Source organism: Excalfactoria chinensis, chromosome 9 (assembly GCF_039878825.1).
Source record: "Excalfactoria chinensis isolate bCotChi1 chromosome 9, bCotChi1.hap2, whole genome shotgun sequence".
NCBI lineage: Eukaryota > Metazoa > Chordata > Aves > Galliformes > Phasianidae > Excalfactoria > Excalfactoria chinensis.
Genome location: NC_092833.1, coordinates 5,068,363 through 5,093,372, shown reverse-complemented (window position 1 = coordinate 5,093,372; position 25,010 = coordinate 5,068,363). Strand labels below are relative to the sequence as shown.

Below are 25,010 nucleotides of genomic sequence, written 5' to 3'. Positions count from 1 at the left end.
TTAGTGTTAAGTGCCTGTATTGCCTGTATTGGTTTCATGAGTATAAGTTGTCACCCCTCCACCTGCAATTGGAATTCCTGTGCAGAGGAGTGTGGCATGCATCACACTGCACAGCAAAAGAACTGAAATGCCAAAGGGAAATAAGATTGCATCAGAAAGATTTTGCTGTTACCCTTTGCCTGTGCAAATTGATTTACTTCACAGAGAAAATGTGTGATAGTCTCATAAACTCAGTCAGTTCCATTTGTGCTTCTCATCACTTGAGCTGAGTAACAAACCTCATCAATGAAATCAGCTTTGTTTTAATAGCATCCACTAACTTTTTTAAGTGCGTGGTGATTCAGCCGTTAATTGATGTTGTTTTGACTTGCACTTCAAGGCTTATTTTCCATGGGATGGCCTGCTTTTCTGAGCATTACCCCCAACATAAAAGAAGAAGGCGCTATGAAAGAAGACTCTGGGATGCAAGATACTCCCTATAATGAGGTCAGTGGCATTAACTTTATAGGCTTGTTTTAGACTTGCAGTCAGCAGTATTTCTAATGGGTGCCTATGCAACAAATGATAGTGAGAGTGCTCTTCACCCAGCATTAAAAGGCACGCTGCTTTTAAGTGAAGTGTCACAGCTGTTCTGTTAAATAGCTGGGATAAGTGTTTAGCAGAGCAGAACGTGAAGTACTAAAGTTGGAGCTCACAGTACCATCCTATTCTTCTGAATGAGTTGTCAAGTATTACCATGTTACTCTGATCTCAATTTGTTGTCTAAAGAAGTGCTGGGTCACCAATACCCAACTAAACATTGTGTGATTGAACAGAACTTTAGTACAGGAGATGCAGAATAAAAATGAAACAGTGGGTAGGTACTTTTCCTGTGCACTTATTAATGAAGTGCTGTCAGCTATTGACTGATGTGGTTATTTGTGGAATTGCAGAACATCCTGGTGGAGCAGCTGGAGTTGTGTGTTGAATATTTATGGAAGTCTGAGAGATACGAGCTTATTGCTGAGGTTAACAAGCCCATCATTGCTGTTTTTGAGAAGCAGAGGGACTTTAAAGTAAGTTCTTTTTTATTATGGAAATCAGCATGAGCCAACACTAAAGATCAATATTTTTAAACTAATGTACCTTCTTTACAAGGGATATTTTGTTCTTCCTGACTGTAATTTCTCCTTTTAGTGCTTTATGTTATAAGTAAATAAAAAACTTTGATTTCTTTTCAGCATCGATGCAACCATAGATGAACAAAAGTTATTCAAACAAATCAACTTGGTCATAAAAACTAGAGCAACAGCCTGCTAGCTGTATTTCATTGAGAGTCTTTCTGTTATGTCTCTCGTTACATGTCCCCATGGAGAGATTTATCTCAGTTAACCAATGAATGTGAATGTTTTACGTATGTTTTTAAACCAAGATCACATTTTAGTTATATCTGAGTTTAGAAACAGCTGACAAAGCGTGTGATGGCTCCGTGATTCCAGGGTTTCTTCATTTCCTGTTTACTTGTCAAATTCAGATCATAACGGATAACCTGATGAAGATGTCATATACCAATTTTCTGGTTTAAAATTTGTGTAAAGGAAAAGGAGGAGGTATAAGCTGTATGTTGAAGAAGCAAGTCCTCAGATTTAAACTTACTTGGACTCTTGGCTCTCTACACAAGACAGCCATTTGTGGTGGGAACTGTGGGCAATATATTTGTGTGTGGGAGCTGACTGGGGTTGCTGGCACCATGCCCTTCCCTGCACTCGGGACACTCGCTTCCTCTGACCTCTTAGAAGGTTCCTATCACTGTTTATTCATGAGATGCAGTGTGACCTTGCACACAACTCTGCTATAAAACTGCATGCTCGGAAGATGTCAAAAGCCTTAAAATAATTCTTTGCTGTCAGGTTTAACTATTCCCTTGACATATCTTTGCAAAGGTTTGGGTTTCTAGTTAAGGCGAGCCATGCTTGTGCAGAGCCTCAGTGTGCTCCTCCTCACCTTCCCTCTCTTCATACAGAGGCTGTCTGATCTGTACTATGACATCCACCGCTCATATCTGAAGGTTGCAGAGGTGGTGAACTCTGAGAAGCGTCTGTTTGGGCGATACTACCGTGTTGCATTTTATGGGCAGGTAAGCTGAGTCGTGTTCTTTTGTCTTGATAGATTCTTGGATTTCAGCCAGTACCTTCTAACCATGCTGTATTGCAGGGAAGCTAAAACAGGGAAACAGTCAACAGGGAATCATGGAGTAAAAAGTGCATCATGGGTCAAACTCTGAGGAGGCTTTTACTCAGAGGAAAGAACACCCAGTTGCATCTGTGCAAACTGCAACATTGGATGTAGTGTGCAGTGGAGAACAGACATTTACATCAGATCTAGTTCTTGACTTCAACAAGCAAAACTGAGGCAGATTTTTCAGAATAAAACTGAAATGAAACTGAGTAAAACATCTTTCTTATGTGGCCTTCTCTTCTCATAGAGCTTAAAGCAGAGCGGTATGCAGTAGATGATATGTTCTGTTTCTCCCTGGCTGTCTTCTGCTTTCAGGCCACCTCTGATTCTGTGCAATGTACTGTAGAGTAGTTTTATTCCCTTTGTTGTGCTTCAGCATCCTCAAAGCATTATTTTGTGCTTTCTTTCACTACAAGCCAGTGTAGAAATCCAGCATGCTCTTTTAAGACCTATTTTTGACAAGCATATAAGCAATACTTTAAGGTGTGTAGACAACAGATTGATGTGAATCATTCTGTTTGCTAATTAGATTTTAATACAGAAATTTGCTCTTTTCTCCTTTTGATCTTATTCAAGGCTGTGGTAAGTCTAGTTCTTTTGCATGTTTTGTTTAATTCTCCTCACACATCTTCCATCCTTCCCAGTACTTAACATTAACTTTCCCATGCTCTCAATTTCTTTGGTTTGTGGCAGAAAAAAAAATAACATTGTTCCATTCATTGTTGCATCCTGCAAACTAATTTTTGTTTGTTCAGTTACCCAAACTACAAAGCTGTATCTGTCACCGTGTTGTGTGTGCACCGTGGGGCTCAATGCTGTCACCTCATCTCAGTGACAGTTTCCCTCTCTGCTTCACTGGGTGCAGGATTGGACCCCTTATTTCTGTGCTGAAAAACTCAGTGTCACGCTAACGCTGTTTGAATGCAAGGCTGCCTTCCTGGCCCGTGCAGCAGCTCCAGACTGGAAAGCTGTTGTCCATCTGTGTTTGGTGGCAGGAGTAATTGATCATCTTGGGTGGGGGGCAGCCACAAACTCCATGATCTCTTGATCTCTTCTTAGGAGTGTGCAGATTTGGGATTCAGAGGGCAGCGGTGAGTCCTGGCTCTCCCTACAGATCAGCAAAGCTGAACTTGCCAAATGCAAGAAAGCAAGCTGCTGTACCTGAGGAAGAGCAGAGTTTTAACTTATGCCCTTCCTCAAGATGGGGGCAGTGGAGGTGAAAATACGACTCTCTTCTTTGCAGCTTCTTGCTGGGGCTGCCCCCGTGCCGTCCTCCCACCAAGTAGCCAAGCTTATGGAGTAAAACTGCATTTAAGTGGGTAATTTAGCTGCAGCAGTTCTGCTCAACTGGGTTAAAATCTCTGTTACAGTGCAATGGCTTTCGGCTGCTGGTGCCATGAGGGCAACTTCATTTAAACAGCTTTAGTGCTTGAAAGCATATGACTTTTTCATAGCTGTGAGTTGCTCAGTTTATTCCCTGGTGCACATGGATACTGAGCTCTAAATGCAAACAAGCACAGCTTCTTTATTTCCTTTTGCAGATGAGATTTTATGTGGCAGAAATTGGGACTGCTCTGTACTGCTCCTTGCAGAGACATAGTGACTAAAGCGTATGGCACAGTGCAAATAATTGAAGGTAGATTATTCCCATCAACATTACTGGTGCCTCATTTACCAAGGATAATAGCACTCAGTGTTGCAAAACTGATTAAGGAAGGTATACCAAGACACAAAGCACCACATGAGATGTAGGAATTGCAGATAAGGGATTGACTGCGTAGAGAATGGGGAGGGAATCGTGCTCTCCTACGTGCTGCACATTTTTTCCCTGCAGAAGGTTTCCTTTCTGTGTTTGTCAGCCCCCCTTTTTCCCTTGTGCCATTTGCTTCCATGCTGGCTGTACAGGTGGAAAGGTGTGGAGCCTTTTGTTTCTTCTGTTGCCAGAAATGCTTGCAGGCCTCTGTGCCTGTGTTGTATCTTCACCAGAGAGTTTTATTCATCAGTTCAGAGAGCCAGATCTCAGGACAGCTGCTGTTTTAGGCTGCAAATTCTGTTAAGGGCTTCGGTGACAGCATCTCATTGCACCACCAAGTGGCCACATTAGCTATGAGCCAGGGCTTATGGTTTTATTCACAGATGAATGTTTTGAGAGCTCAAGATTTTTCTTGAATTTTTTATATATATGTATATATATATATATATATGTATATACACAGGAGCTGCTAATTACGTTGAATAGCTGAAAACTTGTGCTTATAAGCAAAAACCATTCAAGTCATGATTCAGTGAGCTAAGAGTAAAGCTGAGGTTTTTGTTCTCCCAAGTGATCTGGTAGTTAGTTAGTTGGAGGGCAGACTTTTGTAGCAGTAAGACATCTGTAGGTTTATATGTGAAGATCAAAGGATGGTCTTTTCCAAATTTGCTAATAAAACAGCTGTAACAGCTTCTTATTGAGCTGTGCATAAGCCCACTTAGCACAGGAGGTGATGCTGGCACTGCACACTTGATACAGGTAGGGAATGGTCCTCTAAATATCAAATCTCAGCCTATGGAAGTGCTGTTCCATGTAAGAACATCTGAATGAGTGCTAGGTTGTCTCTGGTGCTAAGAAAATGAGTTGTTGAGGTTCCCTCTCTTTTTGTAGTGGGGATGTGCTTGCTGTAGTAAGGGGTTGAAGCACTGGCCCACATTAGCCCAGCAATCTCATTTCCCACCAGCATGCACTTGGCCTGTGTAAAGATCATCTTAAAGCAGAAGGCCTCATCTCATTGTGCCTGCTGTGGGAGCAGGCGTGCTTTTCCACCTAGGAGCAGGGAGGAAATGTACTGTGAGCTTTAAGGGCTGCACCTGCAGGTATACAAGGAGTAAAAAGGGGCCCTTCCAGCACTCTCATACCAACATCTGCAGTCGCAGCCCCACTCACAGCATGGCGGAGTACAGAGGAAATCTGTCACCATGAGGTTGTTCTCCCTTCACTTGCATTCAGCTGCTCTACATTAGTAATTTTCACATGTAAAGCTGCAGTGTTCTTGAAGGGCAAAAACAGTCAGCATGCAAATAGTCTGAGGATAAGCTTTGATAGTGTGACCCTGGCTGCTTAAGATTTTAAAATCCTTAAATTGGAGGATATTTGGCTCCTAAAAAGTATTTAATCTTGCTTTCTATAGTCTTAAGCAGACATATAGCATGTGGCCGATGTGATTATTTATAGCTCACAATTAACTTCTGTCCACTGCAATACTGCAAGCAATTTGTATTATCAGTGCTATCTCCTGTGTTAGAAATGAGACTGAATTTGTTAGCGGTTTCTTTTATTTTGGGGAAGTTTATGTTGCTTATTATCCCTGTTCTCATTGGGGTTGTTTTTTTTTTCCTGGGCAGCACTATTAGCAGAGATGGCATCCTAGTGTGCCATGAAGCATCAGTACAGAGATTTAGTCCTTTTATATAAATGCTGTCCTGCAGCATGCAAATATATCCAGAACCAGCATCTAAAATAAGAGGATAAGCAATGTTCTAGCTTGTTATGTGATGAATTTGGAAAAGGGGCTTTTTTTTGTTTTAGTTTTGGTGTTTGCTTTGTTGTTGTTTGTTAAAAGCATTGAACAGTAACAGAAGGTGGATGTTTTCTGTCAGAAACAATCCTAGCAGTGTGATTGAGTGTGGTTGTGTGAAAGTAATGAGGCTTTCAGCTGTTTCCACATAAAGTGGTGTTTCTTCAGTGGAAACGAGATCAGAAACCAGGCTGTGATCCTTCACATCCTTTCTCATCAGCATCAATAGAAAGTGACAGCTCAGTAAATGTTGATAGGGTTTCAGCTTTTTGAGCTCTAGATTTGGTCTCTAATTACCTGTGTAGCTCTTCCCAGCGCCTGCAGTGATTAATTGATTAATATTGTTTAAAATGGCACAGTGTTAGAAGGTCATGGTGAGACTAATTAAGATACTATCACACAAGCTGCTGGTGCTGCTATTAGTCATTTGTTTCGGGTAATGCCCACAGACCTCTTGGCACTTGTCAGATGAGAACAGGTGGTTTCTTGTCCCTTGTCCCAACTGGAGGAGAAGCCACAGATATTTGTTAATCCCTGCTAAAACAAAGCTGAGAATTCACAGCTGATTTATCACGAACCTGTATATTTTTGTAAAACTTGCCTGGTCTGTCATTGTAGTGACCAAAGTTTGGAATATGCTTCAGCGTGGAAAAGCTGGGTTGTTTGGTTTTTGTTGTTTCTTAACATCAGTGCCTGCCACAGAGATCTTGGAGATTTCTCCTGACTTCATTCAGTTGTACTCCCCTGTTTTTCAACAGATTGCAATTTGCCAGGGCATGTTCTAGAATTACTTGCCCAAGCTACACCATGTTAAGTTTAAAGGGCCTTGGGTCTGGCGTCGGTAATGCTGTCTTTCTTTTCTCCCTTATCCCTGCAGCTTCAGGTATTTTCCACTGGGTCACTTTCCTGTATGGTGAAAGGGGTACAGCTGCAGTGTTTAACACTGCCAAATTTCATCAGCAGCATATGAAATGTTAGAGGGAGGGCTGGTGCTGCTCAGAGTGCTGGGATGAATCCAGTCCTTGTTGAAGGGTCAGCTGCTGCTTTCTGCTCAGCTGGGATTGCTGCTCCCCAGTGTTTGATATACGTGGTCATGGTGTAGCAGCTGCGTCTCACCTGCATGTGATGCAATGCCACATTAGTCTTCTGAGGCCAGTTCTTCTTCTGAAGATCTTGTTCCATTCTTCAGTAGAGCCTTCCATTAAAGCTCTGCCAAGTACAGCTGGTGCAGTAAGTAAATGGCCCTTACGAGATTGAGCTTTTTCTTTTCCAAAGGAGCACAGTCCATGCAAATTCTTATTATTTTTCTGTATATCGTTTGCTAATTGTATCTGGAAATGCTGCAATTCCCCATGGCCTTTCAAGATGCTACCAGAGTTACTCTTCAGCTGCTCTGAGCAGACACAGGTCTGTTCACTGGGGCTCCTTGTGCCACAGCTCTGCCCATCACTGCAGTGTTGGGGCTGTGCCAGCATCCTAGCCAGGCCGTGCACCCAGCATGCAGCTGCTGCACTTGTGGTCTGATAGTGTTCTGCTTCTCAGGAGAGTAATTTAACCCATTACAAATGAAACCTTGTTAAAACTCCAAGTTTTATTTCTTTAGGCTTTTTTTTTTTATGTACACACATCAGAATTCTAGAGAAAGTGCCGTCACTGTTGGAACAACTAGATCTCTAATGGGAAAACGTGTGTATTATTTACTGGTTAACTTAGGAGATACTAAGCCAGAGTAAATGCAGACATGAGGCAGTGTCTGTGAGGATGGAGAGAGTCTATCCTTTAACTTAGGTGCTGGAAGCTCTGGTGGGTATACAGACACGTCCTGGGTGTGTGGTGCAAGCACCTCTGTTAGGCTTTGCCTTGCCTGGTGTGTTCACTGTATCCTGTTTCTTTCCAAACAGGGTTTTTTTGAAGAAGAGGAAGGAAAAGAATATATCTATAAGGAGCCCAAATTAACTGGCTTGTCTGAGATCTCTCAGAGGCTGCTGAAACTGTATGCAGACAAGTTTGGAATAGATAACGTGAAGATCATCCAGGATTCCAACAAGGTATGAAAGACATGATTCCTGTACAAGGGGGAAAAGCGAGTTTGTGTTTTGTGAGCAGTGTTTTGAACAAACGTGAATGAAGTGTGACCCAGTTTTGTAACCAAAGAAGCTCCTAACCTCAAAGTGTGGTGGATGTAGTATGGAAATGCCAGTGCTAGAGCAGTGCTTCACTGCCAGTGGGATGAGAGCATATGCCAGCACGTGCATGCAGAGAGAGCGTGCAGATGTTTGTAGTAAAGGAGAAGCAGCTCTCATTCAGTTCTGGTTTATCTTTGATCAAAAATCCCACTGTTTTTACGGGTGTTTAGTTAAAAATGTTTGTATTACTTTGTGGTCTGAATACAAGGCTTGGAAGCCTCATTTTTTTTAATTGATATTAAAATGGTAGATAAAAGAAATATAATGGATGCCTCAAGGCTTTGTCACGTTTGACAAAATTTTGTTGTGTTTGCCACTGTTACACAGGTCAACCCCAAAGACCTGGATCCAAAGTATGCCTATATTCAGGTCACATATGTCACGCCTTTCTTTGAGGAGAAGGAAGCAGAAGATCGAAAGACTGACTTTGAAATGCATCACAACGTCAACCGGTTTGTGTTTGAAACCCCTTTCACGCTCTCAGGAAAGAAACACGGCGGTGTAGAAGAGCAGTGCAAGAGGCGCACCGTCCTGACCAGTACGTCTGCTGCTGCTTGCCCCCCCCCCCAGCCTGCCTTTGGCAGCTGAGACCCACAGTGCTTTGTGTGCCAGCCTTTCTGCAGACAGTGGGCACAGCACGTTATGCTGAGTGATAAATTATCTCTTCCATGTGCCCATTTGCAAAGTATGTTTGTTCTTAGAATCCTGCTGACCCTCTTAGGTGAAGATATTTTCATTTGTGGAGTCATCAGCTATTTTATTTTCCTTTATCAGCATCTTATAATGATGGGGCTTGGGAGGGGTTCTGCTGAAGGCAGCTTAGCACTCAAAGTGTTCTTTCAATAACAAACAGAAGCAATTAAAAGCAAGGTAGGGTGCTTGTTGTGCTGTGAAGAGTAAGTCTTGGGTAAGACCTTTTATCCATGTGGAAGTAAGACACATTGCATAGTATTTTTAAAGTGAGAGGTGAGCTTTCAGGTTGGTGGTTGCAGTCACTGTTTTAAGGCAGGAATGGAGGGAGGACTGCATGTCTGTTCTTACCGAGTCATGTTAAACAGAAGACATTCAGTTCCTTATCATGACTAAAACCTCTATGAAACTACTACTGAAACTTGACCTGTCTGAATTTTGTCTGGGAGCGTGAGGAACTGCCTGAGATAGAAGCATTGCTCTCCTGAGCAGTAGTGGGCAGGGAGAGTGATGTTTACAGCAAAGGCACCTGAGTGACAGAGTCCTGTTCCCCACTGACTTCAGGGCATGTGCTTTCCCAAATGGCAAAGTGAAGAAAGGTGCTTTCAGTATAGGTGTAGTCACCTAAATGTTTTGTTCTGGCAAGTCAGAAGAGAGATACCCATGTCTGGGGGCATCTTGTTATGTGACACAGCTTTGTTTATGAGAAGAAAAAAGGAAGAATTGCTTGTAAGTGGTTTTTGGAAGTGCCTCAGCATCACTGGGAGTTTGGAGATCTATACTGAAGCAAGCAGCTTCCCTGACTTGAAAGTGCAGCCACTGTGGTACATCTGGCAAAAACAGAGAGGGCTGTTTGTCCAGCAGAATAATTTCCTTTGGCTGTTACGTGACGCCATCAGCTGCCAGCAGTCTCAGTTTGGCTCCATCTTGACAGTGTCACTTAGGTGGGAATTTGATGACCTCTCCCTTGCTTTCCCTCTGGCACCTGCCTCACCTCAGCACTTTTCTGTGAAGGAAATACTGTTTTCCTTTGGATTCAGTCAAATAGCTTTGCTTCCTTCCTATGCAAACAGAAGTGCTTTTATTTTGAGAAGAAAACAAAGCTTACTGGGACAGCTGGAGGACTAATGGCAGTTGTTTGTGCTTAGGCAAAGGTAGTGGATGGCTGCTCAGCATCCCTGCTCCAGAGCCTTGCCTCTGTATTACACAGAGAATGAGGGTGGTCTGGCTGCAATCTGGCTCTCTTCCGTGCCTGGTTGTTACTTGACCTTCCATCTCTGCAAGTCCTTGGTTTCCTGCTGTCTAAGGAGCGACAGCCACTCTCTTATATGGAGCTCTGAGCTGCCTGTCACCATATGCTCATTGGAGGAGGGCCTATTTGGAGTCTGGGAGGTCTTCCAAAGTGTGTTGGATATTCAGGAGAAGATTAAACAGCTCAGATCAGACAGAACCTCATACTGCATCACTGCCAGGTTTCCTGAGATCCATGAAAACAGCTGTACTGGAAATAAGTAGCTTTACCAATGAATGGTTCTCCTACCAGCTCCCATAGTAATTATTAGGTTGAATACTAAGATTGATTCCTTACCTTTTTAGGGATGGCACTTTAATAACGATTCTCTTGGCATGTAATAATCAGCTCAGTTAAGCTCTAAAATCCTGCCTCTGAAGTGAAACTTGTTCAATGGGATATTTGAGGTGTTTGGAGTTCATTACAGGTTTATCATTCAGTGCTTTAATTCAGAAGAAGGAATTAATACATTTTGAAATATGAATGGTGAGAGATTTCTGCCATGTGCCTCTGACAGACTCAGTAGCAAACAGTGGTCAATTCAAAAGGAAATTTGTTTTTCCTGCACCAGGTCTGTCAAAAATTCAGTTTAGAACTGCTAAATTCTGTTGCTTTCTCAGTGATTAAGACTGCATTTGTGTAGACAGTGTCGAAGTTAGTACAGTCTAAACCTTTGACTGACTTGTTTTGCTTTCTTAAATACTATCTTGTTGCTAGCTGAGCCTCTCTAATGCATTTCTTGCTTTTGAGTAGCCAGCCACTTGTTTCCCTATGTGAAGAAGCGTATTCAAGTCATAAGCCAAACCAGCACGGAGCTGAACCCCATTGAAGTAGCAATTGATGAGATGTCCAAAAAGGTCTCGGAGCTCAATCAGCTCTGCACAATGGAAGAAGTGGACATGATCCGACTGCAGCTCAAGCTCCAAGGAAGCGTCAGTGTCAAGGTAGTGAAAATTGGACGCACAGTTTTTGTTTTTCTTGGGTGTTTGTTTGTTTTCCCCAGTTCACCTGAATTTTTTGACATGTTTTGTCTATTTTGTACTTCTGGTCGCATCTTGTTTTCCAGTGCAGTTGGAACCTGCTCAAAAAACATACGGCAGTAGAAAGCTTTCCATTGATGTTGATGAGTGTTGGATTTATGTGCAAACGCAACTAATTCTGTCAAATCTTCTCTAAATAAATGTTAAGACCTTTCTAACAAGACCGTCGTGTATCACTTGAGAATAAAACTTGTTACACAGCCAAGTATGCAAATGCTTTAAAGAGAGAGATTTTCAGGATTAGTTTTGTCATTTCATTAGAAATACTGGTGATATGTGCACGTATTTCTGGTGCCCTAGTTGAAGTTTTCTTCAGATGCACAGCGTTCTAGATGGTTAACAAGCTCCAGCAGTTTGTGCAGGGCTGAATTAGCTCCTTTTTTCTCACTTGCTTTATGCACCTGAGCTGTATGTTTCTCCCCCAGGTAAATGCTGGACCAATGGCCTATGCTCGGGCTTTTCTGGAAGAAACAAATGCAAAGAGATATCCTGATAATCAAGTTAAGCTTCTGAAGGAAATCTTCAGGTAAGCATTAAATTTATTTTGCCACCTTTGTAATATGAGGAGAGACATGACATGAAGTTATTCTGAATTGAAGCACGCTGGCTTACATCTGTGTTTACATATCCAAGTCATTCTCAAGAAAGCATTTACTGAAGCCAATAGCCAGTGTTCCTCTTGATCTGAGGATGATTTCTGAAATTAATTTCTAGCAAGGTATAATGTGCAAGGAGAGGAAGAGTTATAGTAGAGGTGTATATATTATATATATATGTATATATTTTTCATTACTACAATATTTGTATGGTTGTTCTGTGTGGTTTTGTGTTTGCAGGCAATTTGCAGAAGCTTGTGGGCATGCTCTTGATGTCAACGAACGCCTTATTAAGGAGGACCAATTTGAGTATCAGGGAGAAATGAAGTCTCACTATAGGGATATGCTCAGCGAGCTCTCCGCAGTTATGAATGAACAGGTTGGTTTGTCTGTTTTGATGATGAGGCCAAATGAAAGCAGTTGATTGTTTCTTCTATTGACAAATGAAGATGTAAAGCAGAATGCTAGAAATAAGATTGGGCAGTGCAACACTCACTGAGAAAGCAGAGTTCCACTCTTTTTTTTTCCACTTCAGCTGTATTACACACAGTGAATTTGTTTACCTGACAGATCTGTCTTCTGCCCAACATGTTGGATATTGAAAACTTGAATGTTAATGGGGTTGCAGACTGAGGTCTGAAGGCATGGAAAGAATATCAGTTGAACTGCTGTTCTGTGCCAACCAGCTTTGTCCTACAGCTGTGATATATTTAATTAAAACAGTAAATTGCATTTAAGACCTAACTTATAACTCTACTTCAAATGCAAGCAACTTTAGAAGGATTAGCATGCATGGTTGCATTATATGTAGTGCATTCCAAAATACTGAACTGAAATTCACACTGTGCTGTATCCATGCATACATATTGCTTTCTGTTTTAATGTAAATAATAATTGAACTATTCTGTGCACTACATGCAAATTAAAGCATGCTTAATTGTACCTCTGTATGGTTGTGGGTAGGCCACCTTAGGTTGTGCCTGACAAGCATTTATTCCTTCCCAGCTGCTCTGTGTCTCATTGCTCATAGCACAGATAGTTGCTACTTGTGTGCAGTTACTTTATTTAACCATTAGTATCAATGGTGACAGCTCACCAAGTGCCTGATTCCACCCCACTAGGCCGTGCCATGTTCTTCATCTTCACATGTGAGGAGAATAATGGTTTGCAAGGGTTTTTTTGGCCTGTTGCTGTTTTTACTGAGGAATGAAGCTGCCTTTTCCAGGGTGTAAACCTGTGTAATTGTTTTGAGGGCTTGGTGTGTGTCAGGCTCAGTGGTTGCTGTTGTGTGAATTGTGCTCTCTTCCTGATTAGATGCATAAGGGTTTGTGAACCTCGTGCATTCCAGTAACTTTATCATAAATAATATTTATCACTGTTCTACCAAGGGTGTCTTTGGTTGCTCAGTGCTCATGGCTCTCTGGTAGAAGTTACTTCGGCTGCTTTAACATGAAGGGGTGGTACCACACATGCCTCATGTTCCCCACAAAAATGGCAGATGAATGGTCAACTTAAATTAGTCATGAGCAGCCCATGAGTTTCAGCGTGCATAAAATATTCAGTGAACTCGATTAAATATTCACAGCTGTATTTATTATCTGTATCAATGTGCTTGGAGTTTTCCTCATGCAAGTGAAGAGAAAAAACAATACAAAGTGACCTGTACATAACCGTGCTATGTGTAGCACTGCGTTGATCCAGCAGAAGACAAAATTGACTTTTGCTTAACCAAAAGCTTTAACCAAAATCAGCAGACTTTGAAAGTCCATACAGAAAGCCAGCCTCCCACGTAATAAGTGTGAGCACTTAGAAGTTTTCTGTGCAGCGCAGCTTTTTGGGAACACTCCATTCCTTTTGTGAGGAGTGCACAAACCCCTGTTCCTGAGCAGAGCGTTGCCTCCAGCAAATCACCTACTGTAAACTGTAGCCAAATTAGTTATTTTGCAGTTGGATTGCTTGAGTCTCTATTGTAACTGTGCTCTTTGCAAAGACAGTAAGCATTGCCATCTTTCCCATTGTCATGATCAAGAGAGTTTTGCTTGCTCACCCACTGATAGTGACTCTTTCATCACCATATGTTTTTCTCTTTTCTGTTTTGTTTTGTTCTTCTTTTCTGACAGCTCTGTCATGGTCCTTGCTTATACAGCTTCTCTTCTTCCCTGTCTAACATTTCCCTCAATACTATAGCCAAAAGTGGTATGTTCATTTTTCTTACATCTTTTTTCTTTGAATGTCGCGTACTTTCTCACTTGCTGATTTCTGTCTGTGCTGTGTTCATTTAGTTTCATGTCTAATGATTCCCTTAAGCTCAGGGAGGTGTTTCTTTTTTGTATTGGTGTGTTATTCCTGACGCGTGTTGAGAGGCGTGTTGATCCTAGCCATGAACTTGGTTTGGTCAGTGAAGCAGCTCAGTGGGATCCTCCTGATGCCAAATAGTGTGCTTGTCTGCATAACATATATGGCATGGCTAAGTTGTGCTGCAACTGACTGCCTGGGGTAGCAGAGTGTTGATGGCACCAAGGGAGGTTTCTTTGCCGCTGCTGATGGCTTCCTGGCCAAGGGAGTGTATATATTGAAACAGGGCAAATAACTGTGGCTAGAAAGAGCATTTTTAGGGAGAAAAAAATGTCTTCCTTGCTAAAGACTGCAGCTAGGACAAGGTGGATTTGGCCACTGATCCTCCCTGGGCATGTGGCTCAGCCCACAGCCTCAGCCTTTTCTCACCCCAGGTGATTGGCTGCAGGGCTGCTCTTGAACATAGTCTTGCAGCTGATGTGAGTGAGAAAGTCTGGGAGGATCCTGCATGCCCTGAGTGTCCAAGTGGGCTGAGATGGGAGCAGCATGTACCACACTGAAGAGATGCTAGCGAAGGTGTTTGCTGGTTCTATGAGGTGTAATGACTTCTTGACTGGGATTGCATGAGAGTTACTATAGAGAAACATTGCCCAGGGAGCCCCATGAAGCTCTACTGGGAGAAGCCTGTGACTGCACTCCAGACCCCGAGTATCCCCCAGCTCAGGGGACTGGCTCCTTCTTGCTGCAGCCTCTGGTCACTTCTGGTTCCTCAGCAGGGATCCTTCCCCTCCAGCAGGTTGCTGCGTAATGACCTAAAACCAGGAAATGACTGCTTAGATAATAAGCACTACAAAAACCAAGATACCCAGATCTCTCTCACTGTTGCGTATTTCTTCTTCTTTTCTCTTTAACGACAAGATTGCATACAAGGAGGATTCAACAAAACAGCAAGGAATGGAGCGCACGTATTCACGAGTCATCAATAGAGGCAGCTCGTCTGCACCTGCAGCAGCCACCCCATCCAACCCTGATGTGTGACGGAGGCCTGGGTGGGGAACATGCAGACACGGAAGGACCTGGGATGATGTTTTGTTTCTATTTCCTATTAGATTAATAGTACTGAAAAATAATCTGATCACGGACAGTGCCAGGGGAAAAAAAGAAAGACGTGTTATGATTTTAATTTATTGGAAATCCTCACAGCGATGGTTTTTTAAACTGCAAGCTTGATTTTATTTCATTTCTTTTCCTTTTTCTCCTTCCCCGATATTTGCACATTCCCTATCTTTTTTGTTGTTGTTGTTGCTGTCGGTTTTTGGTTTCGAGCAGTCTTTATTAAGGCTGATGACACAGTTTCCATTGAACAGGTAGCTGCACAGCAAACCCTAAGTTTGCTATAAATTATAATATATCTAATACTAAGTCCTAGTATGCATATATTTTAAAGGTCAGAGTGGATGTTTTATAACATTTAAGTATATTGCAATTGTAAATAGAAGATGTGTAAAATATGTCATTTTTACAAAATTTAAAAAAATATCTTTTTAGTTAATGATGGCCGTACTAAGAACATGGATAACATTTCAGTTACCATTACATTAAAATATTGGTGTCTGTGTATAAAAGCGTCCGTAACATTTCCTCTTCGAGGACCTGCAGTTTGGTTCATCCCCATATTGTTATGCTGCAGAGCAGTGGAGATCAGGATGCTTCTTGCTTCTTGTCTGTGCACTGTGTTATGGTCTCTGATGAGGGGTGTCTATGACCATCTGCAGAATGTGGCTTCAGGCTGTAGGCATAGTCTTTAAACTGAGATCACCTTGAGAAATAAGGGCCACGTATTCCTCCTGCTTGAGGCCAAGGAAACTCTGCTCTCCTTGAAGTCTGCATTCCCAGGTTTTGCCCACAGCCTGTTGGGAAACTGCATGCTTCTAGCAAGATGGTTCTGCATTGTGCTGGGATGAAGTGGAGCTGGTTTGTCAGCTCTTCTGAGTTCCTTTTAACCTCAAGCTCCCCCTCTGTCCTTGTTTATTCCTCTGCCAGGGCCCTGCACTATCTGTGGTATGTAGAGAAGGAAATCCAGCCCACTGTGACTGATGTGTCACCATCTCTGCGTTCCCACAAACAATCCCAGGTGACAGGATGACACCTGTGGCTCTTGTGATTGCCCAGCCTCTCGTGCCGTGCAGTGTGTTCACAGGGACAGCACTGTGCAACCACACAGAAAGTCCAGCTCTGCTCTTTGGACACTGTGCAGTTTGAAATCAATTATCTACGCAAAGGAGTGATCTGAGCCCAGATTTTAAACTGCTTTTTACTGTAATTACCTGCTGCTTTATGTGGATGGGAGGATGCAATGACAGCAGCAGGAGCCACCAGCATGGAGGAGGTTGGGTCTCTGAGCACCGGACCTCAAGCCCTGTTCTCACCAGGTCCCAGATCTGTTTGGACTCACTGGATTCATCCCAAGAACTCAGCTTGCATTTACTGTGCTTTGCATTGATGGTGGGTACCTCAGAAGCCATCAAGGTGATTTGGACACGTTTCTAATTAATATTAACAAGAACCAAGCAACTAAATATGTTGGGCTTCTCTAGAAATAACATCTTGCAAAAGGATGGTTTGCATTGAGGGACACATCAAACTGATACCAGGCAGGGGAGATCCCTGGATTCTTTTCCCTATTACTTGAACTCAAAATGGGTTTCATTTTTCAGTCTAAGGGTTGTGGGGTTTGTTTTGTTTCATTTTGAGGAGCCAGCTTTGCAGCCTTCTAGGGGGTTGAAAGTTGAGCCCCAATGCTAGCTCTTACCTTATTACTGGTATCTGAGATGATCGGGCTTGAATTTCGTTATTCCAGATGGCGTTTGCTCTCCTGCTGTGTTCGAGCACTTCCAACATAGTTGCACAAAAGCAATTAGCAGACATTAGCTTTGAACCAGGACTACAGCAGGGGAAGAGACAAAGCAGTAACCATGAATTGCCCCAGCCTTCAGGGAAGAAGATGACAGAAACCCAGAAGGGGGTGTGAGGCTGTAGAGTTGTTACAAAATGTGGTTTGTTGCTTCACTGCCACGAAATTCAGCTACCAGAACTACAGAGAATGGATGTGTCAGAGCTGAATCCTGCATCTATCCCAATCTGTGGGCTTATAAAATCCTAAACTCTGTTATGTCGAGCAGTTCTACATAAGAGGGCTTTTATGTGCATACTGAGAAGGTGCAAAACAGACGAGCCACAGTTTCAGGGAGGAATATTGGCTTTTCATAAATCAGGCTGAGCCTGGGAGTGATCCTTTGCTTCTGGAGCAAGAGGGGGAGCAGGTTGGCCCGTGGTGGTGGGCTCCTCCTGAAAGCGTGGGGCTCTGCCTCTTGTGCAGGCCTGTCCTGATTGAGAGCAGTAAATAGCTTCATGTAAGGGGGAGAAAAAAAGTCAGCATGCCTCATAACTGCTTGCAGCAGATCTGTGAAGGACTGATTGCAGTGAGTAATCAAGACAGAAGCCAGTCACTCATGAATGATGACTAGATAGATCCTTGCTGACACTGTTGCTCTTTCTGTGCCCTGAGGCGTGATATTGCAGAAGTGATTAAATATTCTGCTGCTTGATTTGCAAATGTTATTTGTGTAGGAAATCATTTCTCTCTGCACTTAAAACTGAGGTAGCACGTATGGTTTCCTGCTGTGCTTGCACTGATGTTGGAGGAGAATGTGTGGATTATTAAGGCCGAGCGCTTCCTTGTACCGTGTACAAAGTATTGTGGAAGCACAGACAGGTGCAGCCCTCTCCAGCCCCAACCCCTCTGGGAGATGCTTGCTGCAGAAGTGTTCATCAGCACCATGTCCGGAGCATCATCTTCAAATGCAGCCCCAAGAGAGGCAGGACTGCTGGTAACAAAGCAGTGCTCCCATGGCCTGCCCTGGGCTGGCACTGAGGTGAAGCACACTGCAGGCAGCGGGGTGTCCAGCACTGGAGGGTGATGCAGAACTGATGTGTGAGGAGCTTCCTGCACTCCTTGTGGCCAGGAGTTGTGCTGGGTTTTGTTCTGTGTCAGGTACTGAAGTCCTGTCTCACTGTGGTGCAAATGAAGAGTTTGTCTTTCACATTTCATAGCAAACTTAATGTATCCTTCTTTATTTTCTAGGATGTGTTAATTAGCACTAATGTCTTTCATACAATCTAACCTCTGTGAGGAAGACAGCACTCTGATTCTCCAGACTGTTCTTTCACTATCTTAGCAGAACATCTCCCTCAGGAATTTCTCCTTTCCAGCTCCCCTGTGATGCTTTTGCATCATGAATTGCTGCCCAAGTCATGAATAAGTATCACTGTGTGGTAATTAGAGGGAAGTTACCTGTAACTGAACTCATGGGCAGACCGAGGACTTCCTGATGGCTCTGAAGGAAGGAGGCTGGGGAGCTGTGCTTCCTGATGGTGCACGGACACAGCAGCCTTCCCCACATTGCTTTCCAGCATGATCCACCCTGGGGAGAACTTTGTACTTTGAGAGTTGCTTTTCTGTTGTGTTTTGTGATAGAAACAAGGTCTGAACGTGATCTTCTAGCACCAGGAATGTAATGCCCTTAGGTCCCTGCTGCCATTTGGTGTCTGAGTGACACCGAGCCTTCAACTACTGGGTACAGCACCTTGTGCAAGCAGCAAGCTGTTCTGAGCAGTGAAAATGTAGGATAAACACCTCCCCAAGCCAAGCACCTACGGGGAACTGAGACAGGGAGCTCCTAGAGAGGAATGACCCTGGGCTGCTCCATGCTAAATCCATCTCTAGGCAGGCTGCTGAGGGCTGGCAGCAGGGGCTGCCATGAGCTGCTGGGGCACTATGGCACACCTTGGCCTGCTCCTGCTCTGCGACAGCCCCACATGGCTGCTCCAGCCTCACGTGGGCTGCCCAGGGCAGTGGTGAAGTCACCAGCTCCGGAGGTGCTCATGAAGAGGGCAGGTTTGGCACTGAGTGACCTGGTTTAGAGCAGGCGTGGGCTGATGGGTGGACTAGCTGATCTTACTGGTCTTTGCAGCATTAATGATTCTATGATCACGTGAGATCCAGCAACACAGGGAAGTTCTGGAGTGCAAAAAAAAAGTTAGTGGAATGTGTCCCAACAGCCCTAAAGGAATTAAGCATTATACATATTTTATGTTTAATCACATCTTTAGTGACACCCAACCGCAACCAAAGGCTTAAATTTCAATTAGAGGGAGGCGTGTTAAATGTTTAATAGGAATCATTCCTTACAGGGTAATTATATCTTAACGTTCGCTGGAGAGACAGCACGCTGGCAATGTAAGGTCGGTCTGGACAGGGATTTCTGCTTTTTGGATAATATCCAAGTGAGAAACAGGGCGATGGTGTGCGGCGCTGGGAAAGGCCGTGCCGTGCTTCCATGGCTCTGCTCATGGAGAGATGGTGGCTGCGTGATGCCAGCTGAGCTGCGCCGGGCACTGCGGGGCTGCACCAGGAACCAAGGCAGGTGAGACTGACTGCAGCTTTGAGCACAGTGCTTTGGGTCTCCGTGCAAAAACCAGAGCGCTGCATGTGTTGAAATCAGGCAGTGGCTGCACTGCAGCTTAGCTTTGAGCATTTTGTAACCTGGTGTTTGACAGCTCAGTTTTACAGCTATGACTGATAGTGGAGGATGAATCTTCAGGACAGGTGATCTAACGAGGATAATTTGGAGGCATTTGGTACGTTTGAATGCATTTCTCAATTTCTAGCAGGTATACAGTTTAGTATACAGTAAAACAGAAGTTAGCACAGAAAGGAGTTTTATGCACTCATAATGAACAAATTAAAGCCATAAAATGAGCTTTGAAGCAAGGCAGTTCAAATTGAAGGATGCGAAGGATATTAAATGCAAACAGAGATAAGGGATTTTGAGAACGGCAATAGGGAAAGGCAGGAAGATGGATGGAAAAGAAAGGGAAGGAAAGGAAGGAAGGAATAGAATGCATTTCTCAGTTAAGTGAATTGTGCTGAGATGAATAAATGAGAATGGCTGTGACTGAGCATGGGTGTGGGCTGTTTCCAAAGCAGGGAGAATCTTGGCCAGCGAGGTGATCTGTGTGGATGTGGCATGCTCCCCTTTGCTAACAGGGCTCATGGTGCTCTGCATTCCTAGCCTTGTGCCTCATCTTTGGGAGCTGTTCCTCATTACCGTGCCATTGCCGTGGTACTACTCAAAGCATCTGTGACCCTGCAGTATGTTTTCAGGTCCTGCAACAGTCCTATGGCATTTCCTACAGTTCCAGTCATGTAAGTGTTTTTCAATGTATGCATGCAGGTTGTGTATGGAATCGTATTGAGGTGGGTATATACAACATGGCATGCATTTTATGTGTTATTTTTTGTTTGAGAATAGAAAATTGATTAAGAAATGATGACTCTTCCAGATTTTAGGATGGATTTCTGCTTTGCGCTGCTCAGTACCCACGAGCCCATCTCCCATAAGTGACCACTGCTTTACTTTGTAGGTCCTCCCATTCCTGTGTGCGTAGCTAAAGGCCTCGTTCCTATTATGAACATCTCCTGCTGCACATATTTTCATGCACGAGAGGCAGCTTTGTGCCCAGCAGCATATGTTGTGCTTGCAGGGAGCTGGCACACAGCAGACCAATTCCCACTGCTGCGGATCAACCTGCAGCTGTTTAAAGGGGAAGGAACCCAGAGGCGTGCAAATGCCACGTGCAGACACTGAAGTGCTAAAGATATGAAGTGTTCCTATGTAGCCATGCTCAGATGTCTGAAAACACAGCTGAGGTTTCTGGATGTGACTTGTACATCTCAGTGTTTCTCATGTTCGGGTTAAGCCTGGTTTTCAGAAAGCATTGAGCATCCCCTGCTGGAAATGAGACCCCTTTCAGAACCTCGAGTACTCAGAGTCCAAGCAGTGCATGTCACTGATCTTTCATTGTGTGGGATCTCCTGTGTGTGTGGGTGCACATATTGGGGCTCAGGCAGCCGAGAGGATCAAGAATGTTGCTGTCAAAACACAAAGGATGCAGTTTTTAGGAGGAAAACCCTCACAAACTTCCCCAGAATTCGTGCAGTGTGCCAAGAGGGTGCCAAGCAAAAAACGTGAGCTCCTCCCAGTGTTTCTATGTTTGCTGCTGCGATGCCAGTCAGTATGCAACTCATACAGCCTGCAGGGACAGAGCCAGCCTGCTGCATCCCCCCAGCTGCCCCAACTGCACCCCCCTGCTCAGCTGTTTTTAGTGCTGAGGTCTGGATGTGGCTGAAGGTGAGTAAATCTCCCTCTGTTTCAATGTCTCATGAAGCTTGCTGAAGGAGTTCAGGTGGGAGAAGCTCTGTTGTTTATGTTAAATGACTTTGGGGTATTTCACATATGCCTTGTACCATATTGAATTTCCACCAGGCTGCTGCAGAGCTGTCTGGTCACAGGGAATGTGCTGACTGGTACATGGAGCTCCACCAGTTCCTCCAGCACCACAAAATCCCAACTCATCCTCACTGTGTCCCTTTACTCCATGGACAACAGAACAGAGGCATTAGGAGCCGCAGGGTGAGGTTACAGGAGGAACACCATTTCTTTGGAGGCTTTGGTGCAGTTCAAGCTCTGTGCCTGCGGTCAGTCAAGAGAAGAATAACTGTGGCACAGCAAAGGCCAACTGCTCCCTTGGTGCTGCAGATGCAGGATGGCATTTGTGTATCACCAGAGGGATGTGGGCTCCAGGTGGATTCTTCTGCCATGGAGTACCCCAGCCCTGAACTGAGTGAAGGCACAGGGAAGGGCTCTCTGCTGATGGAACAGCACTGGGCTGTCAGTGATTTGTGCCAGCATGTACAGCTTGGCTCTGAAAAGTGACACTTAAGATGAATAAATCATGGGCCCTCTCTTAGCAACCTGACAGCTTCATCCAGCACCACTGGTGGTGAAAGAAGGGTGCAGGCTCTGCTTTAATAGAAGGGAGAGCTCACTGCCAGCTGGGAAGTCGGGATGCCATGGAGGGGAACACTCACCTCCTCCAGGTTATCCATGAGTTGCACTCCCAGATCGACAAGCTGCAGCGGGAGAACCAGGCGCTGAGAGAAGAACTGCGTGCCTGTGGGCTGAGTGCTGCTGTGGGAGGCAGCAGTGGGGAGATGGGGAGCCCGCCCTGCCCCACAGAAGGACCTGATGCATTGCCCACAGCCTCCGTGGATCAGGCAGGTACTGTGACGTTCGTGTGTGACTCCAGTTGGGCTGTTATGGATCTGCAGGGAGACAGAGGTGAGCCACAGCTGTCTGTCCAGCAGACATGACCATGTGTTCTGTCCTCCTTCAGTGCCCACATCCAGACCCATGTTAGGGGTGTCTGTGACCCCATATGTGGTGCCTGCACCCCTGTGCTGGGCTCAGTGCAGTGCTTTGCTGTTCTTGAAGTGTTCAGCTCAGAGCTGCTGTCACAGTCCGAGTGCTCTCCAGCAACACTCCCAAGGCCAGGCTCTCCTGCCAGTTGGCTACGTTTGCTCCCAGCTCTGCTCTTCTCTCTGCACTGCAGATACCACCATGACGGTGCGGCGCTACTCCACTGCAGCATCGGCACCCTCAAGGCCTCACCGTGCTGGCAAGCAGTCCCGGAGCAGCAGGCAGCTGGAGGAGAGGAGCAGGGCTGAGCCACACAGCTGTCCAACTGCAGCACAGCATCCCAGCGATGTGGGCAGAGGCCTTGCGAAGAGCCCAGCCAACTGCTTCTCCAGCAGCAGTTCCAGCAAAATGAGGCTGTTCCAGGAGCACGTCCGCAAGTGCAGGTAGGGGCAGGATGCCTTCACACCTGGTATCACCTGGCCGCGATTCTGCTTTGGGTTTCAGTTCAGCAGCAGCAATGCATTGGGTTGTCTGAATGGCTCTGGGCACTGAGCAGACGGGAGATATGTGGGGTGGGATGTCGTGCTCCTCCTGCCAAACCTCCCCAATGGTCAGTGTTAGTGGCTTATGTTTCCAAGAAATAAAAGGAGCAGGTGCGGGAAGAGGGAAGTTGTTGCAGTGTTCTTCAACCCCACCAGGGTCGGGGGGGGGGGGGGGGGGGTTCAGGTTAATGGGCAGGTCTGACAAGCCAAGCTCCAAGAGGGCTTTTAAGCTTGGAACAAAAAGCAGAGGGATACAGAGGTACTCTGTGCTGTGCTTCTGGAAGCACGATAATGCGGTGCGTGGATGCAGATTCACTGCATCATTTTGCCCCTGTAACTGAAGCATTACAAATTAATGCTTTCAGCCTTGAGAAAAATGTTCTCGGGGCTCTCAATTAAATGGAATGGCTCCTGGACAAGTTGTGAGCACCTCTACTCACTGGCAAAAAGCTCTCCAACACACAGCAACAATCAAAGGTAAAGGCACTAACGGTGAGCCTGTGATACACAGCAGCTCCAGACCCCTCCCAGTGCTGTTACACACTGCACGACTCCCTTCACATAGCTGCTTTTAGTGCCAGTCATGCTGTGCTCAAAACAGAGACAGCCCAAATGGCCTCCAAGTGTGCACTTAAGCAGGAGAAATCCGAGGGCTTGACCACCTACACCTGTTTTGTTGTAAGAACGTTTCAGGGTCAGATGCTTTACAGCGTTTTAACACCTAAATTTAGATCCAGGCAGGGAATAACATCTCGCTTTCAAAAGCACCCTGACCCTGTAGCGCTGGGTTTCAGCAAATGCTGCTCAGGGTTCAGGCAGACTTCTGACTCAATGCACATAAACACTTCAGAGAGTTCTGCCTCGAAGGCACCTCGCTCGGGAGCCTTTGTGTCAGGATGTGCAGTCGGGGTGCAGGAGGCACTGGCAAATGCCACCGTTTTTCTCCTAAAGGGGAAAAGATTTCAGAGCTATCGAGCTAGCAGCGCAGATGTCTTGTAACCGCTGCTTTGTGCTCTGCGGATGAAAAGCGTTGGTTACTTAACAGTAAGGGGAATGTTGATGGTTATTTTAACATTCCCTTTAGAGCTGCCTTGGCAGCACTGGCCAGCACCAAGCCTGGCACATGGTCTCATGTCAGTGCACTGCTGGCTGCTTTAACAGAAGAAATAACTGTGGAATGAGCTTCTTTTACCTCACCTTACCAACAGTCCAAGTGACTGGAAATCTTGGTAAGCCTTTAACTAGCAGGATAACTTGTAACAGTGAGATCAGCAAGCTGATGAAGCATAATTCTTTTACAGGGATGGCATTTTGCTCTGCAATGAGTCTTCACGAGTTGTTGTTAGTAGCAGGTGTCCTGCATTTTGCTCTAACGCTATAACCATTTGTGAGATACTGAATGGTTTTTCCTTTGGAACTCACTATTTGGATGTATCCCCCTTAGATTTACATCTAGAGGAGCCAGGTGTGCAGAGAACTGTAAGGCCCAATGGAAAAAGGCAGATGCTTCCAGCAGGCAGCCAGCACCGTGCCTGGCCCCTGGGGAGCGGTGTGAGCTCTGTGTCAGCAGGGCAGGAAATTCTGCCCACACGCATCACGCGAGTGCTGCCTGCATTCACTCTTGGCTGCTGGTGGGGCTTTGGTGCACGTTTTATACACTTGCAATCCTCATAATCCTTTCTCATTTCTCTCCAGGGGTAAAGTAAAGGCTGTTAGTTTCCTGTTACCAACGGATGTGTCGTATGCTGAAAATCAAGGTTCTTTGAAAGGCCCGCAAAATCAGGGCACAAAACAGTTAAGTACCATCACTGAAAAGGATATGTGAGCTGGTGAATTTTTAAAGGCCCATTGATTCTCGAGATAAATTGGCCTTAAATGATAGCTATGTGTCAGGTTCCTTATCTGCAAAACGCTTTGGCAGGCTGCCTTCAGAGACTCACCCAGACGGTGTTTCGGGTCACTGCCCTGTTGTTCAGCAAGGAAATGGAAGCCACAACATAACTGGCTGGATGCATGTATGCTGCAATGGAGTCACATGATAGCAAAGCTCCCCCACAAAGCAGCTTCTGCTCAACATGTCTCAAGGCGTCCTCATCTCAGCACTGCTTTAAACAGGATGTTAAAGCTGGTTTTGCTATGTTTGTCACCAAAAGCAGAAACCAAGTCAGCTCTTGTGTCTGCTGGTCCTCTTGACAGGTGAGGTATTTGTTGCAAACAATGAAGTAAGAGCTGCTACTTTAGAGACCTGGGAGACTCTTCTGTATTTAAAACTTCAAAT

The 25,010-nt window shown here is 44.8% G+C and overlaps 2 protein-coding genes across 15 annotated transcripts in view; both read left to right on the top strand.

Moving 5' to 3' along the window:
* Positions 1 to 15,488, top strand: part of DOCK10 (dedicator of cytokinesis 10) — a 135,934-nt gene extending 120,446 nt beyond the window's left edge. For 11 of the 14 annotated variants that reach the window (XM_072344255.1, XM_072344254.1, XM_072344258.1 and 8 more), the window contains 10 exons: positions 380 to 486; positions 933 to 1,055; positions 2,003 to 2,116; positions 7,673 to 7,819; positions 8,285 to 8,495; positions 10,692 to 10,882; positions 11,404 to 11,504; positions 11,815 to 11,953; positions 13,695 to 13,770; positions 14,788 to 15,482. In XM_072344255.1, coding sequence (XP_072200356.1) covers positions 380 to 486; positions 933 to 1,055; positions 2,003 to 2,116; positions 7,673 to 7,819; positions 8,285 to 8,495; positions 10,692 to 10,882; positions 11,404 to 11,504; positions 11,815 to 11,953; positions 13,695 to 13,770; positions 14,788 to 14,855 — 1,277 coding nt within the window. In that variant the 3' untranslated portion in view covers positions 14,856 to 15,482. Of the gene's footprint in view, positions 1 to 379; positions 487 to 932; positions 1,056 to 2,002; positions 2,117 to 7,672; positions 7,820 to 8,284; positions 8,496 to 10,691; positions 10,883 to 11,403; positions 11,505 to 11,814; positions 11,954 to 13,694; positions 13,771 to 14,787 lie in introns of all 14 variants that reach the window. The other 3 variants (XM_072344260.1, XM_072344252.1, XM_072344261.1) reach the window with 1 other exon arrangement.
* A 6,333-nt stretch (positions 15,489 to 21,821) lies between these two features.
* On the top strand, positions 21,822 to 24,884 carry CCDC195 (coiled-coil domain containing 195). Its single transcript, XM_072344659.1, has 4 exons — positions 21,822 to 22,129; positions 22,164 to 22,633; positions 24,428 to 24,526; positions 24,654 to 24,884. Exons 1-4 carry the CDS (start codon positions 21,845 to 21,847, stop codon positions 24,769 to 24,771), a joined length of 972 nt encoding a protein of 323 aa, XP_072200760.1. The 5' UTR covers positions 21,822 to 21,844; the 3' UTR covers positions 24,772 to 24,884.
* The last annotated feature ends 126 nt before the right edge of the window (positions 24,885 to 25,010 follow it).

Bases quoted from the DNA above. Each gene is read 5' to 3' on its own strand.
- CCDC195 (XM_072344659.1), top strand. From the start codon at position 21,845: ATGGAGGGGAACACTCACCTCCTCCAGGTTATCCATGAGTTGCACTCC. The intron at 22,130-22,163 runs GTCCAGCAGACA...TTCTGTCCTCCT, and splicing joins GAGGTGAGCCACAGCTGTCT to TCAGTGCCCACATCCAGACC. The intron at 22,634-24,427 runs GTAGGGGCAGGA...ATTTCTCTCCAG, and splicing joins GAGCACGTCCGCAAGTGCAG to GGGTAAAGTAAAGGCTGTTA.